The sequence below is a fragment of the Mastigoproctus giganteus genome, chromosome 4, assembly GCF_048544385.1.
Source record: "Mastigoproctus giganteus isolate SK-2022 chromosome 4, ASM4854438v1, whole genome shotgun sequence".
NCBI classification, from domain to species: Eukaryota; Metazoa; Arthropoda; class Arachnida; order Uropygi; family Thelyphonidae; genus Mastigoproctus; species Mastigoproctus giganteus.
Window position 1 is genome coordinate 39,334,433 of NC_143578.1, and position 26,648 is coordinate 39,361,080.

Here is a 26,648-nt window from a genome sequence, read left to right on the forward strand (position 1 = left end):
ATATTCTGAAGGGTGCAAAACACACTAAATCAAATAGCATAAGAGCTGAAACACAGCAATATAAACTTCACAGGTAATATAGGGGGGTGGGGATCAAAATGATGGTAATTAAATTTCATTAAGGTGAAATCCAAAAATAATAAAGGAAGTGATGCCACAAATGTATGGAAATTTAAGTTAGGGCAAAATTGGACAGGATCAAATAACAGCCCTTTTGTAGAAGTCAGAAGCAAAATACGATATTCTTATTTGATGTTGATCAATCAGGAAATGTAGTTGATTTTTTTTTTTTTTTTTAATAAGTAGTAGAACAGAGTCTGCCTATATAGAAACATTGATTTTTATGACCAAATAAAATAGAACAAATGGAAGAAAATTTCAGAATTCAAAACTCTGGAACACTAGTGAAATATTTCGCTGTGACTGGCTAAATATGTCAAAAAGTGAAATTAAAATTTGGAGAGAATAAAATGAGTCACCTAATGAAGAAGAATAAATGGAAATAGCTGGGAAATGCTACCTAAAAAAAAGAAAAAAGAAAAAAAAAAAGCAGCTACATTTCCTGTCTGGTTAGCATTGACAAGAATATTGCATGTATTTCACTCTTGCCTTCGACAAAAGAGCTATTATAGTTTAACTGCTGGTTTTCAGCCCCTTTTCTGTGCTCCGTTATCTGAACTTCCACCAAAATCTCCCCTCCCGAAGTAACATAAATTACCCTGAATTTGTATCATCACTTCCTTTCTTTATTTTTGGATTTTAACTTGACTAAATTTAATTCCCATCATCCTTTGTATCTATATCATGTGTGGAGTTTATATTGCTATGTTTCAGTCTTTTATTGTCCAATTTAGTGTTTTGTACCCTTTAGCTTACACCCTTTCCTGTGCATTGTCTAGCTTAATATAATGGACTTTTCTAGTCTATTCTGGTTGTAGGTAATTTATGTTAACATATGATCATTCCTTCACTATTTCAGACTTTGTTGTTCTTGCTTTTTGCATGTTTTAATTTAGTTTTCTGCCCAATATGCATTCATTTTACCTGTTGCTTTTAATAAATTCTAAATTGTGTATCCCTTGGTTTCTTTTTCTTAAAATTTAATTTAATCTATTCATACTTTAGTAATTATGGGGCAAAGTTTGAAATATCAAATAATTTATTCTCCCTACAGGTACAGCCATTCGATATTTACAAGCTACAGATGTTGAAACAGTTGTTTGGGGTTGATGGGGTTATCGAAACACTACATTCTTCCACTGTTGTCTGCTGGAGTGCCTTGTAGCTGTTCCTTGAAATTTGGGGCACTGACACCTGAATCCCTACTACCTTTTCCTAGGTATTTCCATTTATTCTTTATTAGACTGCCTTCATTTTATTCTCTAAATTTTTTAATTCGTGACAGCTTTAACTAGTCAAGGGGATATACTCTCACTGCTATTTGGAGTTTTCACTTCAAAATTTTCTTCAATTCATTCTATCTCCTTTATTTGTGAAACTCTAAACTGCAAAGAGATATACTGGCTTTTTGAAGTTTTCTTTCTTTTCCAATCATTCCTTCTATATAGGCAACTTTATTCTATTACTTAAAGGGGGAAAAAAAAAAAAAAGCAGCTACATTTCCTGTCTGATCGGTGTCTACAAGAATATTGTATGCATGAAGAACAAAGATAGTAAAACATGTTCATAACATTCAACAATTAGCATATCATGTGACTTTCGCTTTTAAAGACAAATCTCACAATAATGATATTTAAGCAATACATTTAAATTTTCATTATTAGTAATATCGTGTTTAACAGCATAAAAATCAGGTATTTAATAGTTCCTCAAAAGTAAGTACTTCATAAATAAATTTAACTTTTGTTACTTTACAGATGCACTATCAATAATTTCATTGTCCAAAAAATCTGCATTTTTTTGGACAAGCTACAAAGAAAAAAGCATTCCCATACAACAAAAAATAAAAATAATATTTTTTTTTGGTATGAGAATGTTTCTTCCTTTGTATCATGCATTTCTAGAGAAATCATCTGTTTGCTTAATGTATGGGATTTTAAAAATATAACTTTCCTGTACACTAAATGGATGCGTCTATATGGGGCATTAAAAAATTAGGGATCACTCATTGGTAATAAACAAACTACAGAAGAAGCTTTTTGTCTTATTACTAATTAGTTTTTAGGTTTTTTTCAAGCAAAATTTTTATTATTACAAAAGAAAATGTGTTAACTCAAAGTCAAACATACAAAGAACTTTAATATAATGAACAGTTGGTATTTTACCAACTGTTCATTATATTAGAAATTGAGGAAAGACAGTTGTAAGATAGATGTGTGGAAATTTGCCTTTAGCCAGCAGGTAGTTGATTGGTGGAACAGACTTCCATCTTTTGTTGTGGAAGTTGATAGCCTAAATAAATTTAAGGCTGAGCTGGACAGGTATTTGGAATGAACGGAGGGGTGAAATCGGAGCGGTTTTTTGGTTGATGCTGCATAAGCTTGCTTTCTTGCATCGTATGCCTCAACTAATACTAATCCTAATGCTAATACAGTCATGAAATGTAAAAAGTAACTACTTACTGTGAGCTATTATAGCAGGTAAGGGTGAGTGAAAGAAACCATTTTCCTGGTAAAGGATAAGGAAAATATTTCACTGCTGTAGAATTGGTATTAGAAATCACTTTCATTAAAAGTTCAGATGGACATTCAGAAAAGTTGTGATGAGGCAACACTGGTCGCCCATGATGAATACAAGCACTGAGTTGGAAAACTCGAGATGTCAGATTCTGAAAGAAAATGCAAAAGCTGCAGTGCTTAAAATTAAATGCAAAACTACTCAACTATAAGATAAGATTTGAAACTCAACACATATTTTTAATTAATATACTGCTTTACAAGGATCACAAGCATATTCCAAAATACACATTAACAAATCAATTTAAACACACACAACTTAATTGTGCTAATAAAATTATATTGAGGGACAACCATTATAGAAGTTCTAATTAATGACATTATAAACAATCTGCAAATAGTAATTTCAAAGATACATCACAGTTCTAGTACATTTACATTTTTATTAACAAGTGGCCCCTAACCAGAAACTGGCAAATCTGCTATATACATTCATACATATATATACAGATGATATATAGATTCAAAGTCTTATGAATTACAATTAATTAATTTTTAGTATTAGTAATGGCCACATGGTGCAAAGAAGCCTATGGCTTATGCTGCACCAGACAAAAAAAATAATAATAAAAAATAATTAATAATAATAAGAATAAAATTAAAAAAGAAAAAAAAAAATAAGAAGAAGAAAAAAAAAATAATAATAAAAATAATTAATGTGATAAAGTGAAATGAACATATATAACATGTCCAGACAATAAATCACATCACATATTAGAACTAGTTAGAAATAAAAAGGCTGCTTAAGCATGGGTAATGCATCTATCATTTCTACTACTCAGGTGGTATACATGCATCGTTTTATTATATCTCATATTGTGAATACCTTCACAACGAGTTGCCTTATTTCGAATAAGTAACACTTCTCTGGTAGAGAAGACTACTGTTACTTATTCTCAGATGGGCACCATCATCCAGGCAGCACTGTTTCAAAGATAGTTGGCTTCATCATCGGTGGGTGGGCAGGTACTCTGTTGCAATAGTGACAACCCAGTTATGAAGTATAACTCCACAATATGAGAGAGATGCATGATGGTGTGCATGGTTTAATCTAAATATATTTTTTGACTAAATGTCAAAGAATATGAAAAGGCTGTTTAAGCTTGGGTAATGCATAATACCAAGGTAGTATATGCATGGATCGTTTTATTATAATGGATCATTAGATTGAGATGCATTACCCATGCCTAAAAAGCCTTTTCATACTCTGACGTTTAGTAAAGAAATATATTTAGATTAAACCATGCACACCATCAAGCATCTCTCATATTGTGGAGTTATACTTCATAACTGGGTTGTCACTATTGCAACAGGGTACCAGCCCACCAGCATGAAGATCTTCTTCGGGTTTTTAGGACTAGAGATTTACCCAGGTTATCATTTCAAGACTTTCAGAAACATAAGTTGCTAATAAATCAATTCAAACTTTGAATGACAACGCACTAGAACCAACAGGATGTAACAAAGGTAGACACATATGGATGGACAATTTGTGGCCAATAGCTCTGGAAAGAGACCAGAAGGATTGACTACCATTTGGACAAGAAACAAATTTCTTATTCTTAGCATTTTCAAAATTGAGATTGAAATGGCTAAAAGTAGGAAATTAAATTTGTATTTATTAATAACTTTTTTACAACTGCTGTGGGCTTTAATGTAGGCAGTGATGAAGCTGGAGATTGGGATGCAAGCCAACAATAAGATATGATATATTTTTATCTTCAATAGTGTCAGAAAATTTATTATAAAACCATGGTTTAGATAAAGGATGAGAGTTTGAGTAGAATGAGGAATAAAAGATTTTATCCCTACAAAAATCATTTCAATGAAATGAGCTGAAAATATATTAAAAGATTTAAAACTGCAGTCCATCCAAGGAATAGAAAAAAAGAAATAACAGTTCATTCCATTTTGAATTCTCTTAATGCCAAACAATATGAGGCTGAGAAGGATATGGGAAAGGGAGAAGAGACCACTGCTTAGTTGTAATCTGAGCTACCTAGAGCATGTTAACTAAATAATTTTAAAGGCTCAGACAGAAAAATATCAAGATGTTAATGGTTAGGATTGTCTAGCACTCTAATAGGTAAATGAACAGGTGGAACAAGGCCATTAATATTTTCAATGGCTCTGACAGGCAGATTCATACAACTAGAAAACAAACTAATTCAGTATTTTCCTTAGTGATTCACTAAAATCACTAAGGAAAATACTTCACTGTTAGGAAAGTAAAATTAGAGAGTCTGATATGAAGTTCTCTTAGAAGAGCAGACTGCCAGATGGCTCATGAAGGAATACTGCATAAAGGTTTGGGAACTTCATTTTAGGAAGAATGCAGATCTATTGGAAAGAGTGTAGAGAAGGACAACAAGATTAGTTGAGGACACAAAATAATATTATTTCCAAGAAACAGTGAGGGTTTTGTAAACAGCAGTATCCGAAAAGTGGTATTTGCATAGTGATTCAATTCAAGTGTTTAAGACTGGGTAAAGTAAACTAAATGCTGGTAATATCTTTATTGTTTCTGAGGTGACACACTAAGGGAACATAAATTTAAACTGAAAAAGGATGGTTGCAGGACAGATGTGCAAAAATTTGCCTTCAGCCATTGAGTAATTTGCCAACCAGGCTAGCTGGGTGGGTAAAGTACCTGCCTGGCAACCCAAAGATCGCGGGTTCGAATCCCATCTCGGGCTTGGATCAGAGTAGTGCAAAAACCTTTGGGAGGTGCATTATGACCAGAGAAGCCAATGCGCCAACAACTAACAAAACAAAAAAAAAAAAAAAAAAAAATTGAGTAATTTACTTCCAGAATAAATTTCTACCCAGTGTTGTTGTGGAAGTGGATAAATTATATAAATTTAAAGGTTTGAACAAGTCATTGAACAAAATTGGGAAATGAAGTGGTTTTTTTTTTTTTTTTTTTGTTGAGGCCACAATCTTTTTTGTATCATTTAAGCTTCCTTGCATTTTGAAGGTAACAGTAAACCCTCGCTAATCCAGTTACAGTTAATCAATGTTGGATAATCTGAATTGAAACATGAAAAATTCTGTTTACAGTTGAGTACTTTGAAAGACACATGGGATTCAGGAAGGTAGATGAATCACTCAGACTGCATGCTGATTGACTGTGCTGAGAGAGAGAGAGAGAGAGAGAGAGAGAGAACACGCATTACACTGTCTTGTATGTTGTTTAGTATCGTTGTTGACCCTGAGTCGGATGGATGTTATTGCTTATATCGCTTCATTTGCGTACTTCTTCATATGTACATAAGAACATATTTTATATAATTATGGGTTTGAATGAAATGACCACTGAAATGAAAGAATTGAAAACTGGAATAAAAAGAAAACACATTACTACTATCATTAATAAGCTCAAAGTGATAGAATAACTTGAAAATAGTGTTCCTGGAAAAAAAAGTGCCAAAAAATTTGGTATTGGTATTGACTGTGTCAGATATTAAAAAACAAACAGAATCTATAAAGGCATTTGCTTTAAAATTCGATTAAAAAAGCAAAAGAAGTGTTGCTGAAAGAAGCTGTATTTAAGTAGTATTCACAGCAACGATCAAGTGGCATTGGTGTGCACGGTGTTGAGCTAAAAGCAGCAGCAGAAAAGTTTGCAAAGCATTTGAAGTTGCACAATTTTACTTGCAGTTCAGGATGACTGTGGAGATTTAGACAGACACAATATCACTAATAAAAAATCTGGGATGAAGCCCTAAGTGGTAACATTGTTCAGACAAAACTTAGTTTCTTCAAACCTGCATTATTACTTTCAAAAACAAGTACAATTTCTAAGTCTTCTATCGATGAATAAATGTATTGCCTTTTTACAGTTTTTAAAGGCTCTACAGGGGCCATATTCAAAGTTAGATCTGTTTCGCGGGCTGCACTGAGTGATTGGAGAAAAAATCGTGTTACATTTTCCATATCTTGTTACATGTAAAAGAAAGTTTCTATTTTCATTTTACTGTTTTATATTTTCAGGCTATATATAAAAAATTCAAATGCCCAACACTTATGTGCAACAAATCTATGTCAGTGATTTATTTTTTAGAATTATAAAATTATGACTTACTTTTGATTTTTTTTTAAAAAATACCTGACTTTTGCTTTTAAATTCTCACTTTAGAAAATTTACAACCTCAAAAGGATCACTGCATTTCAATATTACGATGAATAAATAAATATGATACACATAAAATTGAAAATACTCGAATATTTTATTAAGTACAATATACAATAATATTTACTGAATAAAACTTAACATTTAATGAGATGATTGAGCCTGGATGTTTTTAGATAATTATTCAAAAATTGTGACGCTAATTCTCAATACGGAATGAAGGTGATCATCCGTTATTCTATTTCTTTTTAAATATTTATTTGATTTCATGAGTGAAAAAAATTGTTCGCAAACACGTTTATCGGAACAAAGTAGCCATTTTCATGGCATTTTATTAGCGGAAAATCTTAGATGGGAGAGCGTTGTAGAATTCAAGCAGTTTATTTTCGCAATCAATATATAGATAACCCTCATATAACTCGGTAGTCAGGTTCCTATAAAATCTTCTGTAGTGCGAAACGGTGTTATACGGGACTAAGAACCAGTACATAAAGGATGTTTATGTTCCAAAAGCTAACAAAAATATACCATTCTAGATTGTATATCTTCTGCTCTCTTTAAAAAAAAATCATTAATCTAGGTTTGTTTTTGCTTTTTCTTGATAGATCTTTGTAAATTTCATCATATGGAACTAAGCATTTTTGAAGCTCCCTTTTGAACTTTGGGTTCCTTCCAGTCAAAAAATCTGCATTCAAAAAATAAGATCCTAATTGCTCGGCTAACTTTATGCCTTCCCGTATACTTTTTAGTGTAAAATTTGGAACTTCAGAATTTATCTACGCTATCATCCTCTGAATTGATTTGATTTGCTTCCAATACCATTTCCACCAAATCCGCTTCTCCAGCCTCTTTTTCTACCAGTAATTCTTGAACGTCTTCAGTAATCTTACTATTTTTTTTTTTTTTTAGGAGCATTGGCAACTAAGGCTATGTTACTCTGTGTATATCGTCTATAAATTGCATGGGTTCTGTGGTTGATCTTCTATTTTGCTGGACGAAAAAAAACTGAGTTTCCAGGAGAAAAAGTCATGCTAACCTCGCCTGAGACTGACTAACTCAGCCACATTTTGAAAAATACCAATAAAAATTCCCCCTGTTATCGACAGGATTTGAACTTAGATCTTTTTCGTCTGGTGTGGGGAGGATGGTGATTCTACCAACTGTGCTACCCACGAGGGCTTCAGTAATCATATCAAAACCTTCCCCTCCTACCGACTTAGCAAGTTCAACTACCACACCGATTCTGTTTTCTGCCCGTTCGACCATATTTCCTGAATGAACTGACTCTGGCTATACATTTTTCCAGCACATTTAATGTTGACGGTTTTACTTCTTTGGGCGATAAAGCTATGATTCCGATACAGTCCACAATTGAAAAATGTTTCCATGCCTCCATCACTTCAGTTCGGAATAATTTTTTTCCAAAATCCATTGTAACAATTTTCTGATGTAATGAGTGTCAAAGGTAGATGTAATGCCTTGATCTAATGGCTGAATTAAAGAAGTTGTAATAGGTGGTAGGAACATTACTTCAATGTTTGGATGACTTCAATCTTTTGGCTGGCCTGGCACATTCTCCAATAGTAATTAAACTTTGAAATCTAGATTTTTCCACGAGTTCAACAAGCTCAAGTTCAATAGAACAGAACCTAACACGGAGATTTCCAAAAAGAGTAAAATACAGGGATTTACCAATATATATATATATATATATATATCTAACATAATAGCAGTCTCCCCCCCCCCCCTACAAAAGCTCAAAAATACAGTGTTATGTGAGGTTTGCCACAATTCTCTAACCGTGTTTTATAAGTACTGTGTTGTGTGAGGATTGTCGAATTTTATCAATCGTGTTGTAGAAGTACCGTGTTATACGGGGGTTGCCTGTACTTATTTTTGAACCATGTTTTGGCTTGAAGATCAATAATTTCAAGTTGCAAGCTGGGATTGCATTTTCAGCCATAGAAATAAATCAGTTCTTGAAGCTCATGCCTTTTTCATGGGATCTTATATCAGCAAATTGACTTTCAAACTCACCAAAAAGTAATTGTAATAACAAGAGGCATCGATTCTTTGGAAATGTGTTTCTCGTTTAGCTCGGTACAACGTTCAAAGTGAACTAAATTGTCTTGTTCAATTTGGGATTAAAATAATAACAACTTATTCTGAAATGATTTGATGTTACCAAACAAATCAGAGACTAATTTTCTTTTCCCTTGTAGTTTTAAATTAAGAGCATTTAAATTACTATAAATGTCTGTATGAATTGCAAGATCAAACAGCCACTCCATATTTGATAGTTGTTTTATTGGTTTCCATTTTTATGTCATAAAAAATATCAATTTCACGACGTAGTTTAAAGCAGTGGTCTCCAAAGTTGGGCGTGCGAGATGATCCATGGGATGTGCGAGATAATCCACAATAAATCAATATTTATTAATTATGAAAACTCCAGTTTTTCGAAACGTAATTGAAAATAAAAATTATAAATAAATGTTTTTTTTAATACTTAAATATGCGGCTTTGTTTGATCATGGTGTCGGTTTCGCCCATGTCTGAAACGAAGCAGCCACATGCTCACTTTGGGCTCGGAGTATATCTTCCATCCTTGTTTAACTTACTGAACAAATGTAGATCAAACAAACAATCAAACGCATGATTTTATAAATGTGATATTTTAGATATAATGCCTTCCATGTAAATGATTTATAAATTAAAAAATATATATATTAAACGTACATATTTAATTTTTTATCCTGGGGTGCACGCTAGTCATTTTAAGTAAAAAAAAAAAAAAAAAAAAAAGGGGGGGGGGGGTGCGACCAAAAAAGTTGAGACCACTGGTTTAAAGAATGGATGTAATACTCTGCCACGACTAAGTCATCTCACTGCACAATATAAAATTACATCTTCGTATTCAGCTTCAATTTCTGAAAGAAATTGTTGAAACATTCGGTGATATAAAATTTACAATTGAAATAACCACATTCATCATAACGTGTTGGAGATCCAACACTTTCCCATATTTGTTATTTGTTTTTTTAGGAGCATTAGCAACTAAGGCCATATTGCTCTGGGAATATGCGGTGGTCATTCCCTGACCTTTCCGCATCCTCCGTATTTGGTGGTGACAGGCTCGAACCCCGGTCTAATCAAGAAGTGTGTGCTACGCACTGCTGCTCCTTCCCACCTGGCTACGGAGGCACCTACTTTCCCATAAAAAGCTTCTTGAAGCACACACAATGCAGTGAATTCTAATTGGAGGTTCAGCTCCGATATCTATCATTTTCTTGGTTATTCTACTCATAAGCCCAATGTTTTTACCAATCATATATTTTGCACCGCCAGTTGTCATTCCTACCAGATTTTTAATATTTAATCCTACCTTTTCAATAGATTGGCAAAAATTTTCAAAAAGATTTTCACTTGCAGTTGTTCCATGCATACTCTGTAGATCAGCTAAATCTTCAACTGGTACAAAATTATCATTAATTCCACGTATGAAGATAAGGAGTTGGGCTGTGTCATTGACAGCAGTACTGTCATCCAATGCCACACTAAAATACCATTTGTTTTATGTTTTCAAAAGTTGTTTGAACAAATTCTTTCAAATATCTTCTACTCTTTGCATAATTGCTTGTCGAGACAAACCAATGTCTCGTATAATTGTTCATTTCTCTGGACAAATTTCTTCCACGGTTTTTTAACAAACAACGTTTAACAAATTCACCATCAACGAACGGTTTACTTTCAAAAGCAATCAAATGTGCAACTTGATAACTGGCACTTACAGCAGATAAATTTCTTGCCTGATACATTTTCAGCATGTTTTGTTGTTTTCTTAATTCGTTTTGTAACTCTGAAGACTCTTTGCTTCACAACATTCCTTTATATTGATCATAAGATTTATGCTTGGAATCATAGTGTCGTTTTAAATTATATTCTTTAAAAACTCACACCAAACACACTGCTTTTTCATCGTTCTCAATGAAGAAATAGTCTTCAGTCCACCTTTGATCAAAAATACGACACTCCAAATCGATTTTCCTCTTTTGGAACATTTTTAAGAATGATTTTTTTAGTTCAATGCAATGAACAAGTTTTATCAAAATAATAGAATTTCACAATATGAAAAGATTGATATGTACATAACTGTACTCAGCGTACATATGACTGCACGTACACGCAGTGGCACAACTCTCTAAAATGCTGTTTTAGTTCTTTCTGCACGGGTCGTATAAAAATTACTTGTGGACAGGATCCGGCCCGTGGGCCGTAGGTTGGAGACCACTGCTCTACAGTGATGTTTTTTATTTATTTTCATCAGCACTAAATTCATTAAATTTTCCATTTATTTGTGTTCTACTTTTTTTTGTCTTTTAGGGTTATCATTTGCTTCACTAATCTGTATTATTGCTTAATCCAGATGACCTCTCCCCCAATTAATCTGGATTAGCTAGTGTTTACTGTATATCATTATGCCAATTCTAGTTCTAAAATTAATTTTAGAGCTATATCATTGAAATTTAAGAAATTATTATTTTTTTTTTTTTACTAGAAAACTCCAAACATGAAAAGTAATGGAACTTATAGTACTTAGTACTGTAAGAAAAGAAAAAACAGAAATTAGACTGAAAACTATTGGACTGAAAAAACAGATGATACTTGTTGACTTAACCTTAGACTTGAATTTCTGCAAACTGTAATTTTTGAGAAATATGTGTGAAGGAAGGCTACAGAACAGAACAGAAGGGATTAAATGAGGAAAAATTGTCTCTGGAGAATTTGAAATTGAACAGTAAATGGATGCTGACTAATTGAGCTACATGTTTGAATTAGTTTGGAAGAGAGTGGGAGTATTACAGATGTCAATTTAGAAGAGCAGTGCTCAAGGAAGTCATGAAGCAGAAGAAACTATGCATTTATGAGACAGTGGAGAGACTTTGCAAGAAATGGGTCATTAATTAACAAATTCTCTGTTTTGAATAAAGTTTAGAAGCTTGAGAGGTGTTTCAGGGTCCCCAGATGTCAAAAAGTTCAAATTTTCATGATTATAAATAGGGCCCATAAATTAAAATTATGGGGGATGAGGTATAGATTTGTAGATTTTTTTTTTTTTTTAGTCAGGTGTTATTAATTACTGGAATAAGTTGCCTCCACAAGTGGCTGAGGCCAACAACTAAAGGAAATTCAAAGGTCAGCTAGATAATGTAAGTTCCTATGTGAGGAGTCACATAGGTAGTTTATTTTATTTATTATTATTTATTATTTTTTTTTGACAGGTGTAGCGAAAGCATGGAGCTTTCCTGCATCACATGGTTAAAACTAATATTCCATTACAAGAGAAACAGAATATACACTAAGAAAATTTGGTTCAGTATATTCAAACAGGAAGTTCTTAATCCATATCATAAATTAAATTATTCCATAGATGGAAGAAGTAAAATAAAATGTAATAAACAAAGATGGCAACATTCCTTTGTATCTATCAAATATCCTCTGACCAGATCAATTAATCTTGTTAATTCTTCAATCTGTACCCTTCTGCAGATCCTATTTTCAGTATTTCATATGAAAGATTTCATTTTAATGATTTTGTTTGTATAGTATATGGTCAAAGTTGTCAGACTTGCATATTAAACAACACTAAACATAGACAGAGCCACTCTCAAAGTACTCTCCTTGAGCAATAATGCACTTAGGCAAGTTGGTACAGCTGTCAGTATATTTAGTTGCATTAATAACACTCATATCAATAACCTTTATTTTGCTGTGAAAGCAACTGTCTCATAAGCAACATTTATTTTTTGGGAAATAAAAATATTGCATGGTGAGAGATGAGCAAGGCTTGCCCAACAAAATTATCAGGTTTAACAAGCTCTTGTTCATAAGAAATGATTGCCACATGGGTTCATTGTAAAAACTTCCACTCTTTCACTGACCGCCATTCTGAATGCCTTTGACGAATTGCCTTTCACAGTCAGTGCAATACCTATATGTATCTTTCCTTATTAACAGTGGCACCTTGAGGAATTCATTTTAGTACACAATGGTATATATAAAAAAAAACACTTTAAAATAACTTTCTCTTTTGACCTGTCTTTTCCAAAATTTTTTAATCACAGTGAATGAGGCAATTTCTGGGTCAATGCTTTGTTGTGGGTCATACAGAAAACACCAAATTTCATCCCCAACAATGATGGATTATTATCAGATACCGTTATGAGGCTGCTGCAAACTGTCATTTGCTTACTGCATTGATCGTCAGTAAGCATTGAAGGCCATCACATACCGAGCAACCTGATGCATGCTCAAATCACTGCTTAAAATTTAATGATAGCACCTATGTGAAATGTTTAATGCTACTGCAAGTTTATCAACAGTCACACTGGTTTTGATGCAAAAACTGTTTAGCTATATCAATTTTTCCAGGCATGCAAGAAACTGAAGATCTTCCAGCATGGTCACCATCTATTAAACTTTGAATCTACAATGCCATTCAAATACAGTAATATGATATGAGGAATCCTTTCTTTAAACCTGATGCATCATTTACAACGTTTCAGAAGCAGATTTCCCTAAGTGTTGGAAAAATCAGATGCTTGTACAATGTTCCAAATTTGATAAGTTTCACACTTAGAAATATGACGAAATTAATGCAGTTCAAATGCACACAGCAATGAAACATGCTAGATGATAAACAAACTTCTACATACGCGTAGATATAAGATGAAACCTGCGCTCTGACAATGGCAAATCATGCTGCATTTACTGATTGCAGTACTGTGCAACCAGTCTGGGAACTTCTTGACTGTACTATCAGGCTTGGCCTAAATCTGTATGGTCCAAAGCAGCACACTGACTATAGAGGGGCCTATGGTGGCTATGATAGTTGAGGTCAAATTCTGTTGACTGTGCTCCTCTATCACTTGCAACGGGGAACTATTTGGTTGATTTTTTTTCCCCTCCTCATGAAAATCTAATTTAAAATAAGAATTTTTAGGAGTAGCAGAGAACACAGCAAAATAATGAATGATTAATTCCAAAAAACTCATTTATTAAGCAATAATTTTGAATTCAATCCCCAAATGGTAGTGAGAGAAAAAGTCAGAATAACTGTGAGAGAAATGTAAATATTAGTAAACAATTAAATTTATAGATCTTGCATAGTAAAAATGCATTCTCTTTACAAAACATATATTGCTGAATGTGTTGTAAGCTGTACCAACAAAGAAACATAATTATTATTATTTCTTTTAAACTTTCTCTTACTATTTTGTGCCCATTTTGCAATCCGATTTCCACCTAGAAAGCTGAATCTAATTTGTTTTCAACTAGAGTGTGTGGGGGGAGGGTCAAGGCTTGCTTTGCCTTTAGGTTGACCTATGTACCATGTATTGGTCATGCAGTGCAAGGAAGCCCTGGGCCTTTTCTGCAAAAAAAAAAAAAAAAAAAAAAAATCACTACTCAATTTCTCAGCTTTGTGGAGTCAACTATTCCAGCAGTAATTAATGACGTCATCCAAAGACAACTGCCAACAATAGTCTTCAACCCCCTCCCCATAATTATAATTAACAGCCTCTAGTTCTAGCATCATTTATAATCATGAAAATTTCACATTTATTTTGTTTCTCTCAGATCCCCTTTTAAAGTATCTAATTACCAATCTTTGTAGTCAAAATAGCCAATGTAATCATATTCTTTCCTCGTATGACCATCCTTTGACAGTCTAATCCAAGTGCATTGTCACCATCTTTAAATCTTTTCAAAAAGTTTGGGTTTTTTTTTTTTTCCATTGCAAATCTTACTCAAATTTAACTTTAATCCATCTTTAGTTAATTCACATTACATAAAGAAGGATGGTATAACTCCTAAACTATGTATGCTGTGGAGTCTAAGTTTATAAGTGGAGTTTACCTGATTTTATGCAACAATTATATTTCTTTTTCATTAATAGTCTAAGCTGAAAACGATCTTCTGACAAATCACTACTGTTGTATCTATTCATTTATACATTAGGTTTATATTATAATAGATAATATTAAAGTATAACCATGTTAACACTAATTTTTAAAAAAATCAAATATTTAGGAATAACTGTAACAAATCAGCAAATGTTATTACCTGATTTAAGCTATCCAAGAATAACTGTAACAAATTAGCAAATTTTATTACCTGATTTAAGCTATCCAAGTGAATTTTTGTCTGAAGGGTCCCACCAATATCAACATATGGCAAAAGTTCAAATTTTAAAACAACAGGAAGTAGATCTGTAACACCAACCCATGAAGAAAACCAATCATGTCCCTAAAAAAAATAAATCTATAATACAATTTCATTTTGCTATTAAGTTCTTCTGGCAGTGAAAAAATTGAGATTATTTTTCATCATTAAAATTCAATTGGATGGGAAGGTAACTGATCTGAAGATATTTTCTCAAAAGTTTTAAAAGACAACTCTCTGAGTAACAGTAATTTAACTCTCTCAAGTGAGCACACAACATCAATCAATACAGGTGAATTTGGAAACTTGGTGAATTTTTTCAAAAATTCACCAAGTTTTTCTGTTTTGGTTGATGTTGTATTTTAGTATTACTCATGTATAATAAAATTTTAGTATTATTCATGTATGATAAAAGACCCCACACCCCCATCCATTTGTATTGTTAATTATATTTTCATTGGATAAGTATAGCTATAGTAAAAGATTCAGAATCAAAAGCAACAAAATATCATATAAACTGATTTAAATTCAGTTGTTCATATTCTGGTAGAAATTGTGACCACAGAAGATGAGGATGAATGGAAGTGCAAATGAACTCTGTACAGTATGATGGTTTTTTTTTGGTACCAAAAGAGGGAAATAGTTAAAAAGATATACAGTATTAGCATGATTAGAAGCAGAAAATTTCTCTTGTTACTTAGCTCAATGGCAAAATAAACAATAAAAAAAAAATAATAAATAAATAAATAAGCTTTAAACAAATTAGAAGATACATAATATTAAAACAATGTAGATATCAATTCCTCATTGATTCTAGAGAAAATTATTCACTGTGCTGACTTGTCTCTATTTAAAGATAAAAGCTTATTGCCACATAAGAAAAGAGTGCTGTTTAATTCTCAGAAACAGATATCATTCTAATGAAAAAGTAATACAGTATTCAAGAGTAAAAGCAATCCTACAATAGTTACATGTTCAGAAAACTATACTGATTTTTTGATCAACAGCAAACAGAAAAAATGTCAACCTCCACAATATCCACTGATCTATTCTCAGAAAATCCACAGAGCAAAAGCTGTGACAAAATTCATCTGAAAGGAAGTCTAACAGTAACTCACATCTACAGTGAGCTCTACTTTAACAGACCATAATTTAACAAACTTTGGAAATAATAGACAGCATTTAGTGAAACAGGCTTTTCTTCTGTATGGTACAGAGTGACATAACTGTCTCAACCTGGTGGTATTTTCCATTCTTTAAACATCTCTATGGTCAACTGGAATATTAGCTTCATGCCAGATCAAAAAGCCCACAATCAGTAACCGAATCGACTGCTGTGTTGAAGGAAGAACGGACCAAAATTCTTCCTTCCTGTTATCAAAAGGTGGTATTAAATCTACCAACAAGAATTTTGTGTGTGCGCACACGTATGTGAGAGTGTAATGCAATAAAATATACGAAAACACACACACAAACACTATTATATGCAATATTTTTACATATACAGTCGAACTTGGTTATAACGAGCATGGAAATAAAGAGATCATGCTGTAATGAGCAAAAAGCCATAATGATTTTAATTTTCTGCATATTCCCATACAATAATTCACTGTTATAACCAGCGTATTACACGGATATACCATACAAATTTGGGTGACTATGCAAACATTCTTAATTGCGCAGGTAGTCAAAAGAATAATTTTGATATCACATAGTTGGATCTTAGGAAGGCTTTTGATACTGTTGCACATGGAAGACTGCTTTACAAATTGGAGCAGTGTAGCATTGGGGGCAAATTGCTGCCAAGTATTTTGATTACCAACCCACTGATTACCAACAGTTTGGTAATCAATGGGCACTGCTCTTTGTGGACTAATGTTATTAGTGGAGTCCCCCAGGTTTCAGCGTTGGGTCCATTGTTGTTTTAAATATTTATTAATGCTATTGATGAAGGTATATCAGGCTTAATGTCTAAATTTGCAGATGATACGAAGATTGGCAGGGTTGTTAATTACACTAATGACAGTACGCTACTGCAACAGGATCTAAAAAAGTTGAGCAGATGGGCTGAGAGGTGGCAACTGAAGTTTAACACTGACAAATGTAAAGTGCTGCATATGGGTAGCAGTAATCCCAGAGTAACATATCAACTCTGTGGTACCACACTGACAGTGGTAGAGAATGAAAAGGACCTGGGGATAATCGTGCAGTCAGATATGAAGTTTTCTGAGCAGTGCAGACAGTTGCAAGAGTAGCTCACGGTGTCCTGTCAATGATATACAGTAATTTTTCTAGCAAGGATAAGGAGGTGATTATCCCCTTGTATAAGACAATGGTCAGGCCATTGTCTTTAAACACCTTAGAGTACTGTATATAGTCCGAAGGCCTCATTTTAGGAAGGATGTAGAGCTGCTGGAACGAGTACAGAGAAAGGCAACAAGATTAGTGAATGGAACAAAGGGTTGCTCTTACGAAGAAAGGCTTAAGTTATGCAAATTACAGTGTCTGGCTGATGCTGTATAAGCTTGCTTTCTTGCATCATATGCCTCTACTAATGCTAATAACCCAATTTTGGAATAGACAAAAATGGAAGGGGACAACTTAGATTTCATGACCACCCACATCGGATTAGGAACCGGTTTATGACCTAACCTTGTCCTTTCAGGGACAGGGGCTATACAATAGTGCATTGGGGTTCCGCTTGTAATTTCTATTTACAGATTGTCTTGTATTCATTGAACCATAAATTTATTTTGATACTTCTAAGAATTTTGGAAACAATAATTATTTGTATGCAAATCACTTTACTGTCATTTTAAAGTAAAATCAGTTAGAAATGAACCCTTCCTTCAGAAACATGTCTACTAACAAAAGAAAGTGTCTCTCAATTCACAAAAAAGTCTAAATTATTCGTGAGTTAATTAAACGTGGTGTTTAAATGTTAAAAAAAAATGTTGAAGTGTGTAAAAAGTTTTCTTTGTCCACTTGAACAGTATCAACATTATGGAAGAATAAACATGTTTAGATATTGGCACTGGAAAAGAACATAACCAAAAAGAAAAAAAATATTTTAGAAAGTGTGAGGTTACAAATGTTGATGAAGCATTGCTACAATGGTTCATTTCACAAAGAAGTGCTGGATTTTCAATAGAAGGTCTGATCTTGAAGGCTCAAGTGGAAAAATTTGTTAAGCAATTTGGATGCGATGATTTTGTATGTAACAATGGTTGGCTGGATCGATTTAAAAACCTAATACAAGCATATTAATACAAATAATATGTAGTATTTGTAAAAGAATAAGAGAAGTTTACCCCAATATGACATGTAGAACACTTCCATATGATACTCTCCAGAAATTAAAACTAATAAACATTAACGCAAAATGAATACAGTAAAAAAATAAATTGAAAACAATTTTAAAAAATCAATTAAACACAATTAAAAAAAACTACAAAACAATTTTCCTTCCTTTTATTTTTTTTAATTTACGTTAAACTTTTTAAAATTAATTTTTAATCTTTTTTTAAAAATTGTTTTCAATTTATTTTTTTAATGTAATCATTTTGCATTAATGTTTTATCCATTTTAATTTCTGGAGCGTATCATATGGAAGTGTTCTCCGTATCATATTGAAGTAACTTCTCTTATTCTTTTAAAATATTGAAATCAACATAGAACGTACTGAGCATCATAGCTCTGGTTTATACTATCAAAATAATATGTAGGTATATACTAATATTATTTTTCTCTCTCTAATATTTCTTTTGTTTTTTGAATCCATCTTTTTATCAAGTTATTGAGAATTTAAAAAAAAAGGAGGTAGTTTAACTCATCACTGATATAGTGAGTAATGGTTATAACGAGGAAATTTTTTCAGTCCCTTGATGCTCGTTATAACCAAGTTTGACTGTATTGCCAGTTTATCACAATTATTTGAACTATTTCTTTCTATCCAGTATTTAAAAATAACAAAACCATTAATGAAAAGTTTTTGAATATGGATAATTTTACAACTTTTGGTAAATCTGTCATAGTGTTGATCATCTAAAATCATTTTAAAAGCAGAAAAAAATCTTTTCCACATCTAAGGAAGTGATTGAACTAAATTTAAAAATGAGAGCCTTCGAAGACTGTACTTGAAAGTTCTTTAATTGCACTGCTCAAAAAAAGTCTTGATGCTTCAAGCTGAGTCCTAGAATTAGGTAATCAAGCAAATTAAGTCCGAATAAACAGTAAATGTTATTCAGTCACAGAATCAGAAAGGAATGTCTCAGCAGCACCAATAGCTGCAGCATCTGAAATCCAGAGCATTAACAACTTTTTTCCCCCCCTTTTTTAATGGGTTCAAAATTTCTGGCATAAAACAATCTTGCATGTAACTGTTCCCCACCTTGCTTTGTCAAAATAGGCTCTAGGGAAAGAGAAAGGCCAGGCTGCTTATTCCTGTAAATAACCATGCATGTAGGGGCTTTCACGAAGGTCTTTTTTACACAAGAAATGATTTTATTAACTTCATCAAAATTCTCCTGAATTGTTTTGGCAGGTCTAGGTAAGCTATGAGCTAAACAACTAATGTCGCTTAGGTTCAGAGGGAAAACCTGTAATAGAGAAACTGAAATATGTAAAGTTTTTCACCATAGGTCGATTCTGAGTCTGGTCTCAGTCTAGTCAATAACTGCAAAGAATCAATCGCAAATGTGGAAATTGTGGTATGATTCATGTTTTCAAGAACCTCACAAGCAACTAAATGAGGATGAGAAGGTTCTTCCCCAAATTTTTGGTGCAGTTATATTATACTTACCAAATGTGCAACATAACAGCCATAAGAATCAGCTGTTTCGCTGGCAGACTCAAGATGCATTTTTTGCCAATATTTTGGCAAGTTTCAGGAATAATATCATAAATATCAGTTGTTGTTGGTTTAGGGATTTATTAGGCACATAGGCAACTATGACCATTGTGTGCCACATAAATATCATTAAGGTAATTCTTAATCACAGTACATTCTTCTGGAATGTTTACATTTATTCAATATTTTTTCAAAAATTGTTTGAAAGCACAATTCCTTAATTTATCGAAAAGGATATTGCTGCTACCAAGGTGAGACATGGAGCCTATAAATGTCACTTTTCTCTTTAGATACATGGCTTGATTAAAAGCAATTGATCTATCAATTTTCCATTGCATTTTCTTTTTTTGGACATCCTGTGTAAATGATGGTCTATTTGGAATTTGTTTTCTGCATGGAACATCCTTTTCACAAACAGCACAGAAAACAGTACTTCCATCAATTTAAAATATTTTCCATAATTGTCAATCAATGATTGCCTAAGTTTAGCAGCAGATTTGATTTTTGGCATTTTGAAACAAAACTCCAAGTGCCTATTATTCTGCAAATTTTTTTTATAGCAAAACTGAACTGTTATGAAATGCATTAAAAAAATTTTTTAAAATAACTAAATGCACAAGGCATAATACATTAAGAGTTTAATCTCTATATAATATCGGTGTGTAGATACACCATAGACAACTCTTAAGAAACTACAAAGTAGTTGTTGTAGGCATCATTTGCTCTTTCTCATATTGTGCCTTGAAACATGTCTGGGTGGTGGTACTCACTGAGAATAAGTAACAATAGTCTTCTCTATTAGTGAAGCGTTACTTATTCAAGGTAGTGCAATATCATGACAACTCGTCGTGAAGGCAGATCACAATATGAGAAAGAGCAAATGATGCCTACAACAACTTTGTAGTTTCTTAAGAGTTGTCTATGGTGTATCTACACACCGATATTATATAGATTAAAAAAAATATACTTTCATCCAATACCTCTCTAATGGCATGAGAATTAAGGCAAAACATCACTGACATGCTTACCCACTCTACTTGTTATTGTAATATTTTAATTGATTAAAACTGCATTTTCAAATGTAATATCTGAAAAACCGATCAAATTAATTAATGAAATATGTAGTGTCATTTTTAGGCATATTCGTAGCCGAGTGGTCAGGAGCGGGAGTGCAGTAGCACACACTCTTTGAGTAGACCGGGGTTCAAGCCCCTGACTGCTGAATACGGTCGATCTGCCAACCCGCACTGGACCAGCGTGGCAGATTATGGTCCATTTCCCTCAGCATGAATTGTTGAGGAGGCTTCCATCCTGCAGTGGGTTGATAATGGCTGCACTTTACTTTACTTTTTTTATGGTGTATCTACACACCGATATTATATAGATTAAAAAATATATACTTTCATCCAATACCTCTCTAATGGCATGAGAATTAATGCAAAACATCACTGACATGCTTACCCACTCTACTTGTTATTGTAATATTTTAATTGATTAAAACTGCATTTTCAAATGTAATATCTGAAAAACCGATCAAATTAATGAAATATGTAGTGTCATTTTTAGGCATATTCGTTACATGCATACACATGCACAAATGATTAAAAAATTTTCATGTCTGCATTGGCATATGCAAATACATATAATCCAATGTCTAGTAATTAGTGTAAAAAGCACATTTTTAAATTTAAAAATGTAATTTTTACACTTGTTATTTTCAAAATAGCAAAAATGTATTAATTCTGCTGGGGAAAAAATTATAAACAAAAACTATAAACAAGAAACTATTGGTCTTGTCTGCTTTCAAGTTCAAAAAACTGTTATGCATGCAAAAATTCAACCACGTGTACACATTAATATGCACTACCAATTTTAATTATTTCTATGTAAACAACAAATATCACTTCCAGAACTACTTAAGTAAAACTTTTGTATGTTTAGGATGATAAACAGAGGAAGAGCTGCTAATTTTACATTGGCAATTAATGAGAAATAGAGATTTTTCAGGTGTGCATGTAAAGAAAGCCTCACACCACCACAGTCATTGCTGGATTAAGAAGGCAGAAGATAATTGTTGCCAGTGGATTCAATTTTTGCAGATTGCAATTTTCATATGCAAGAAAGGTGTTAAAAAGAACAGAAGTAGAAGGGATAAATGAGGAAAGGTAGGTCTGCAGTTGAACTGTGAATAGATGTTAGCTAGTTGAAGCAAGTGTTTGGAGGAAAAGAGGTGGAATTACATATGCTAATTCAGAAGAGCAGTGCCCATAAAAATATCTAAAGAAATGGCAAGCAGAAGAAACATCCATGTCATAGTGGGTTGAGAGAGTTTGTAAGCAAAGGATCATTAATTAATCTGACCGCACTCCCTCTCCTTGTTTTGTTTTGGAGAGAATTTAAGAGAGCTGGTGGGGGGGAGAAGAGAATAGCATTACTCCAGAAGTGAGAACAATATTCCATGGAAGGGCACATTCGTCATTTGCAGAATCAGCTATTTAGAAGAAAAGTAACATCAAGAGTAAAGAGAAAAACCTAGGATTTTTTTTAAAACAAATAAAATACTATTTGTGATATGCTTATGCCACAAAAGTTAGAGATCAAGTTTAACACCAGTAAAGATATGAGATCTCATCTAGAAATCTGAGGCTGCTGAAGATGAGGATGAGAGCAGCAGGCTCATTCAAAAAATATTTTATCTAATTGTACTGCTGCCAAAATATTTTTAGACTTAATGATGGAGAGCTGTGTGTGTGTGTGAAGGAAAACTGACAACTATACATCTAAGGAGTGATCTAATTGAGGTATGTATGGTACTGATGAAGGGATCGAGTAAAATGAATGAGGAAGGGCTGTTCTCCCTCGCAGGTGAGCCACAAACTGGGGGACACAAATATAAAATCTTAGAAAATAACACAAGATTGTATCTCATGAAGTTCACATATTTTGAACAGTGGAATAAATTCCTTCCAACATGTAGAGGCAGCATCTGGCTAAGTTTAAAGCAGAATTGGATGATTACCTTGTGGGAATGGGAATAGTGTGAATAATCTCTTTTAATTATTTTATTTATTTTTGGTTGATGCAATAAAAGTTTACTTCCTTACGTCATTTGGCCTTACTAATACTGATATACAGTCACCCCCCGATTTGCATGGGGATTACGTTACGGGAAAACACCGCACAGTCCAAATTCGTGCAATGTGAAACAGTTTATATGACATAATGAGGGTTCTGTACCTGTACACAGGGGGGAAAAAAAAAAAAAATTTTATTGAAAAAAACTGTCTTCATTCAGTAAGAAAAAAAAAATTAGAAACATGTCAATAAAATTAATCTTGATAATACTTACCTTTTGATTTTTAATCTAAATTCATTGCTTCTTTGTTGCTGTTTTGCTGTGATAAACTTGCAGCAGTATCCGGCACTTTTTGAAAAAAATTAGTTAAAATTTTTTGCTTAGAAGCATGCTGTTTTTCTTTATAAATTTCTTCATAAGTAACTAAAGCTAATGATAAAAGTTCTGCAAAAATTTAAATTCCTCTCCAAATTTGGATCCATATCTAGAGCTTCTTGGCTAAGCTGATTTGCAAGTCAACTAAAACTCAGCTAGTCTCTTCATAGTCAAATTTTTGTGTGCATTTTTTCTTCGTTCTTATTGTTTTTATTATCTTCCTTTTCACATTGTGAAAAAATATTGTCCACTGATAATTGTTCTCTATGAGATTCAAGGACTTCTGTGATATCTGCTGGTTCCAGTTCTTCAAATCCCTCTCCGCTAATCATTTTGCCAAATTCTCACAATCTCAACTACCTCTAGCATTTCAACTGCAGCTTCTTCAGTGCAGCTTTGTGGCCACAGCTTTTTCCACACTGCATTCATCGTTAAGTTCTTAACTTCACCCCATGCGAATTCAATATTTTTTACAGCATCAAGAATGTTATAATCTCACCAATAATCCCAAATTAAAAGACTACCTATTCCATCAGTAGCTTCTACCAATTGTAAAAAAGATCTTCTTAGGTAATAAAGTTGAAAGGAAGCTATAACACCTTGGTCCATTGGCTGAATTAATGAACTTGTATTCGCTGGAAGAAAGGTAACTTTCAGATTTGGGTGCAGATCAGACAAATGTGCAGGATGGCTGGGTGCATTGTCAAGAATGAGCAAGATTTTGAATGCTATGTTCTTCTTCAGGCAATATCTTTTTGTTTTGATGCAAAAGCAATTTAAAAACCAATCCTCAAAGATTTTAGCTGTCATCCAGGCTTTTTTGCTCAATTTCCAATGAACTGGTAAGGAGCTTTTTGATATTCTTTAAACGCATGAGGATTTTCTGATGTATAAATTAGAAGCGGTTTACACTGAAAGTCACCCTCTGCATTGCCACATAACAAAAGTGTTAACCTATCTTTTGCAATTTTGAAAGCTGGGGTGGTTTTCTCTTCTTTTGAAATGAATGTTCAGCTTGGCATATGCTTCCAAAATAAGCCAGTCGCAGCAGCATTAAACCTTTGACTTGCTAGACAGCCTTCAGTTGCAATTAGCATTAGCATTAGCATTAGTAGAGGCATTTGATGCAAGAAAGCAAGCTTATGCAGCATCAGCCAAAAAAAAAAAAAAAAAAAAAGTAACATAAATAAATAAAAATAACCACTTCCACTTCACCCCTCTGTTCGTTCGAAATACCTGTCCAGCTGAGCCTTAAACTTATTTAGGCTATCAACTTCCACGACAAGGGATGGAAGTCTGTTCCACCCACCAACCACCCGCTGGCTAAAGGCAAATTTCCGCACATCTATCCTACATCTGTCTTTCCTCAATTTGAATTTATGCCCTCTCAGGTGATTTTTCTGAGCTAGAGGAAGAATCCCATCAGCATTGAGCATGCTCAAACCATTCAAGGCTTTGTACACCTCTATCAGATCACCCCGCTGGTGCCTAGTTTCCAGACACTGTAATTTGCAAAATTTAAGCCTTTCTTCGTAAGAGAACCCCTTTGTCCCATTCACCAATCTAGTTGCCCTTCTCTGTACTCGTTCCAGCAGCTCTACATCCTTCCTGAAATGAGGCCTCCAGGCCTGTATACAGTACTCTAGGTGTGGCCTGACCATTGCCTTATACAAGGGAATAATCACCTCCTTATCCCTGCTAGAAAAATTCCTATATATCATTGACAATACACCATGAGCTACTCTTGCAGCTCGTCTGCACTGCTCAGAGAACTTCATATCTGCCTGCACCACCACCCCCAGGTCCCTTTCATTCTCTACCACTGTCAGTGTAGTACCACAGAGTTGATACGTTGCTCTGGGGTTGCTGTTTCCCATATGTAGTACTTTACATTTGTCAATGTTAAACTTCATTTGCCACCTCGAAGCCCATCTGCTCAACCTTTCCAAATCCTGTTGCAGCAGCATAGTATCAGTAGTGTCCTTGACAACCCTGCCAACCTTCGTATCGTCTGCAAACTTGGACATTAAGCCTGATATACCATCATCAATATCATTTATAAATACAGAAAACAATAAAGGCCCCAATACTGAACCCTGAGGGACTCCACTAATAACATTAGTCCACGATGAGCAGTGTCCATTGATTACCACTCTCTGTCTTCTCCCCCTCAACCACCCCTTTATCCATAGCAGCAACTTGCCTCCAATGCCACACTGCTCCAATTTGTGCAGCAGTCTTCCATGTGCAACAGTATCAAAAGCCTTTCTAAGATCCAAGTATATAATATCAAAGTTATTCCCTGCATCCAGTTCTTTTGTGACTGCATCATAGTATCCAATCAAATTGGTCAGGCAAGACTTCCCCTTAACAAAACCATGCTGTGTCCTAGCTATAACTGAAGTCTTGTCTAGATGATCCTGCAGTGCTTCTTTCACCAGTGCCTCCATTAATTTTCCGGGAACAGAAGTTAAACTCACAGGTCTATAATTACTTGTGTCAGCCTTTGATCCCCCTTTGTGAATTGGGGTCACATTTGCACATCTCCAGTCAATGGGTACCTCCCCTGAGTCCAAGGAAGCTCTCATAATTATGGCTAAGGGTTTGCTTACCTCCTTTGCTGCCTCCTTTAATATAACTGGATAGATCCCATCCACCCCAGGTGCCTTTCTTGTGTTTATCTTCAACAATTTCTCCTCCACTTTGCTCTCAGTTATTACAAGATTCTCTAGCTTACTGCTAGAGTTGAATACACCTCTGGCATTCCCCTCGCTGAATAACTCCTCATGTGTGAATGTCGATGCAAAATATTCATTTAGTTTGTTAGCTACCCGAGCAGGGTCATCAACAGTTGACCCATCGATCTCAAGTGGACCAATCTGATTCATCCCCTTCCTTCTAGAGTTTACATAAGTAAAGAACTCTTTGCTGTTTTTCTTCGCATCCCTTGCCAAGGATCTCTCGTAATCTGCCTTCGCCTGCCTAACCTCCTTTGTAACTTGGTTACAGATCAACTTGTATCTATCATAGGCGTCCGTGTCACGTGTTAATTTGTATGTATCCCATGCATTTTTCTTCTCTGCCATATGCCTCATTAGTTCATCTGACAACCATTTAGGCCTAAACCTTGAACAATATTTCTTAGTTGGTATGTAAAGCCTAGTAGCTTCCACGATAAGTTCTTTGAATGCTTCCCATTTTGAATTTGCTGTTGGCAATATCATCAGTTGATCCCACTGTATAGAATTTAAATACTGTCTCAGTCCATTGTAGTCGCCTTTACGAAAGCAATACCCC

At 33.9% G+C, this 26,648-nt stretch overlaps 1 protein-coding gene across 1 annotated transcript in view; it reads right to left on the reverse strand.

The window, feature by feature from the left end:
* Positions 1–26,648, reverse strand: part of LOC150086638 (post-GPI attachment to proteins factor 6-like) — a 176,137-nt gene that overhangs the window by 45,087 nt on the left and 104,402 nt on the right. Inside the window, exons 8-9 of the mRNA XM_090371488.1 lie at positions 15,004–15,135; positions 2,583–2,788 (exon numbers count right to left, since the gene is read on the reverse strand). Of these exons, the coding sequence (XP_090227614.1) occupies positions 2,583–2,788; positions 15,004–15,135 (338 nt within the window). The remainder of the gene's footprint in view (positions 1–2,582; positions 2,789–15,003; positions 15,136–26,648) is intronic.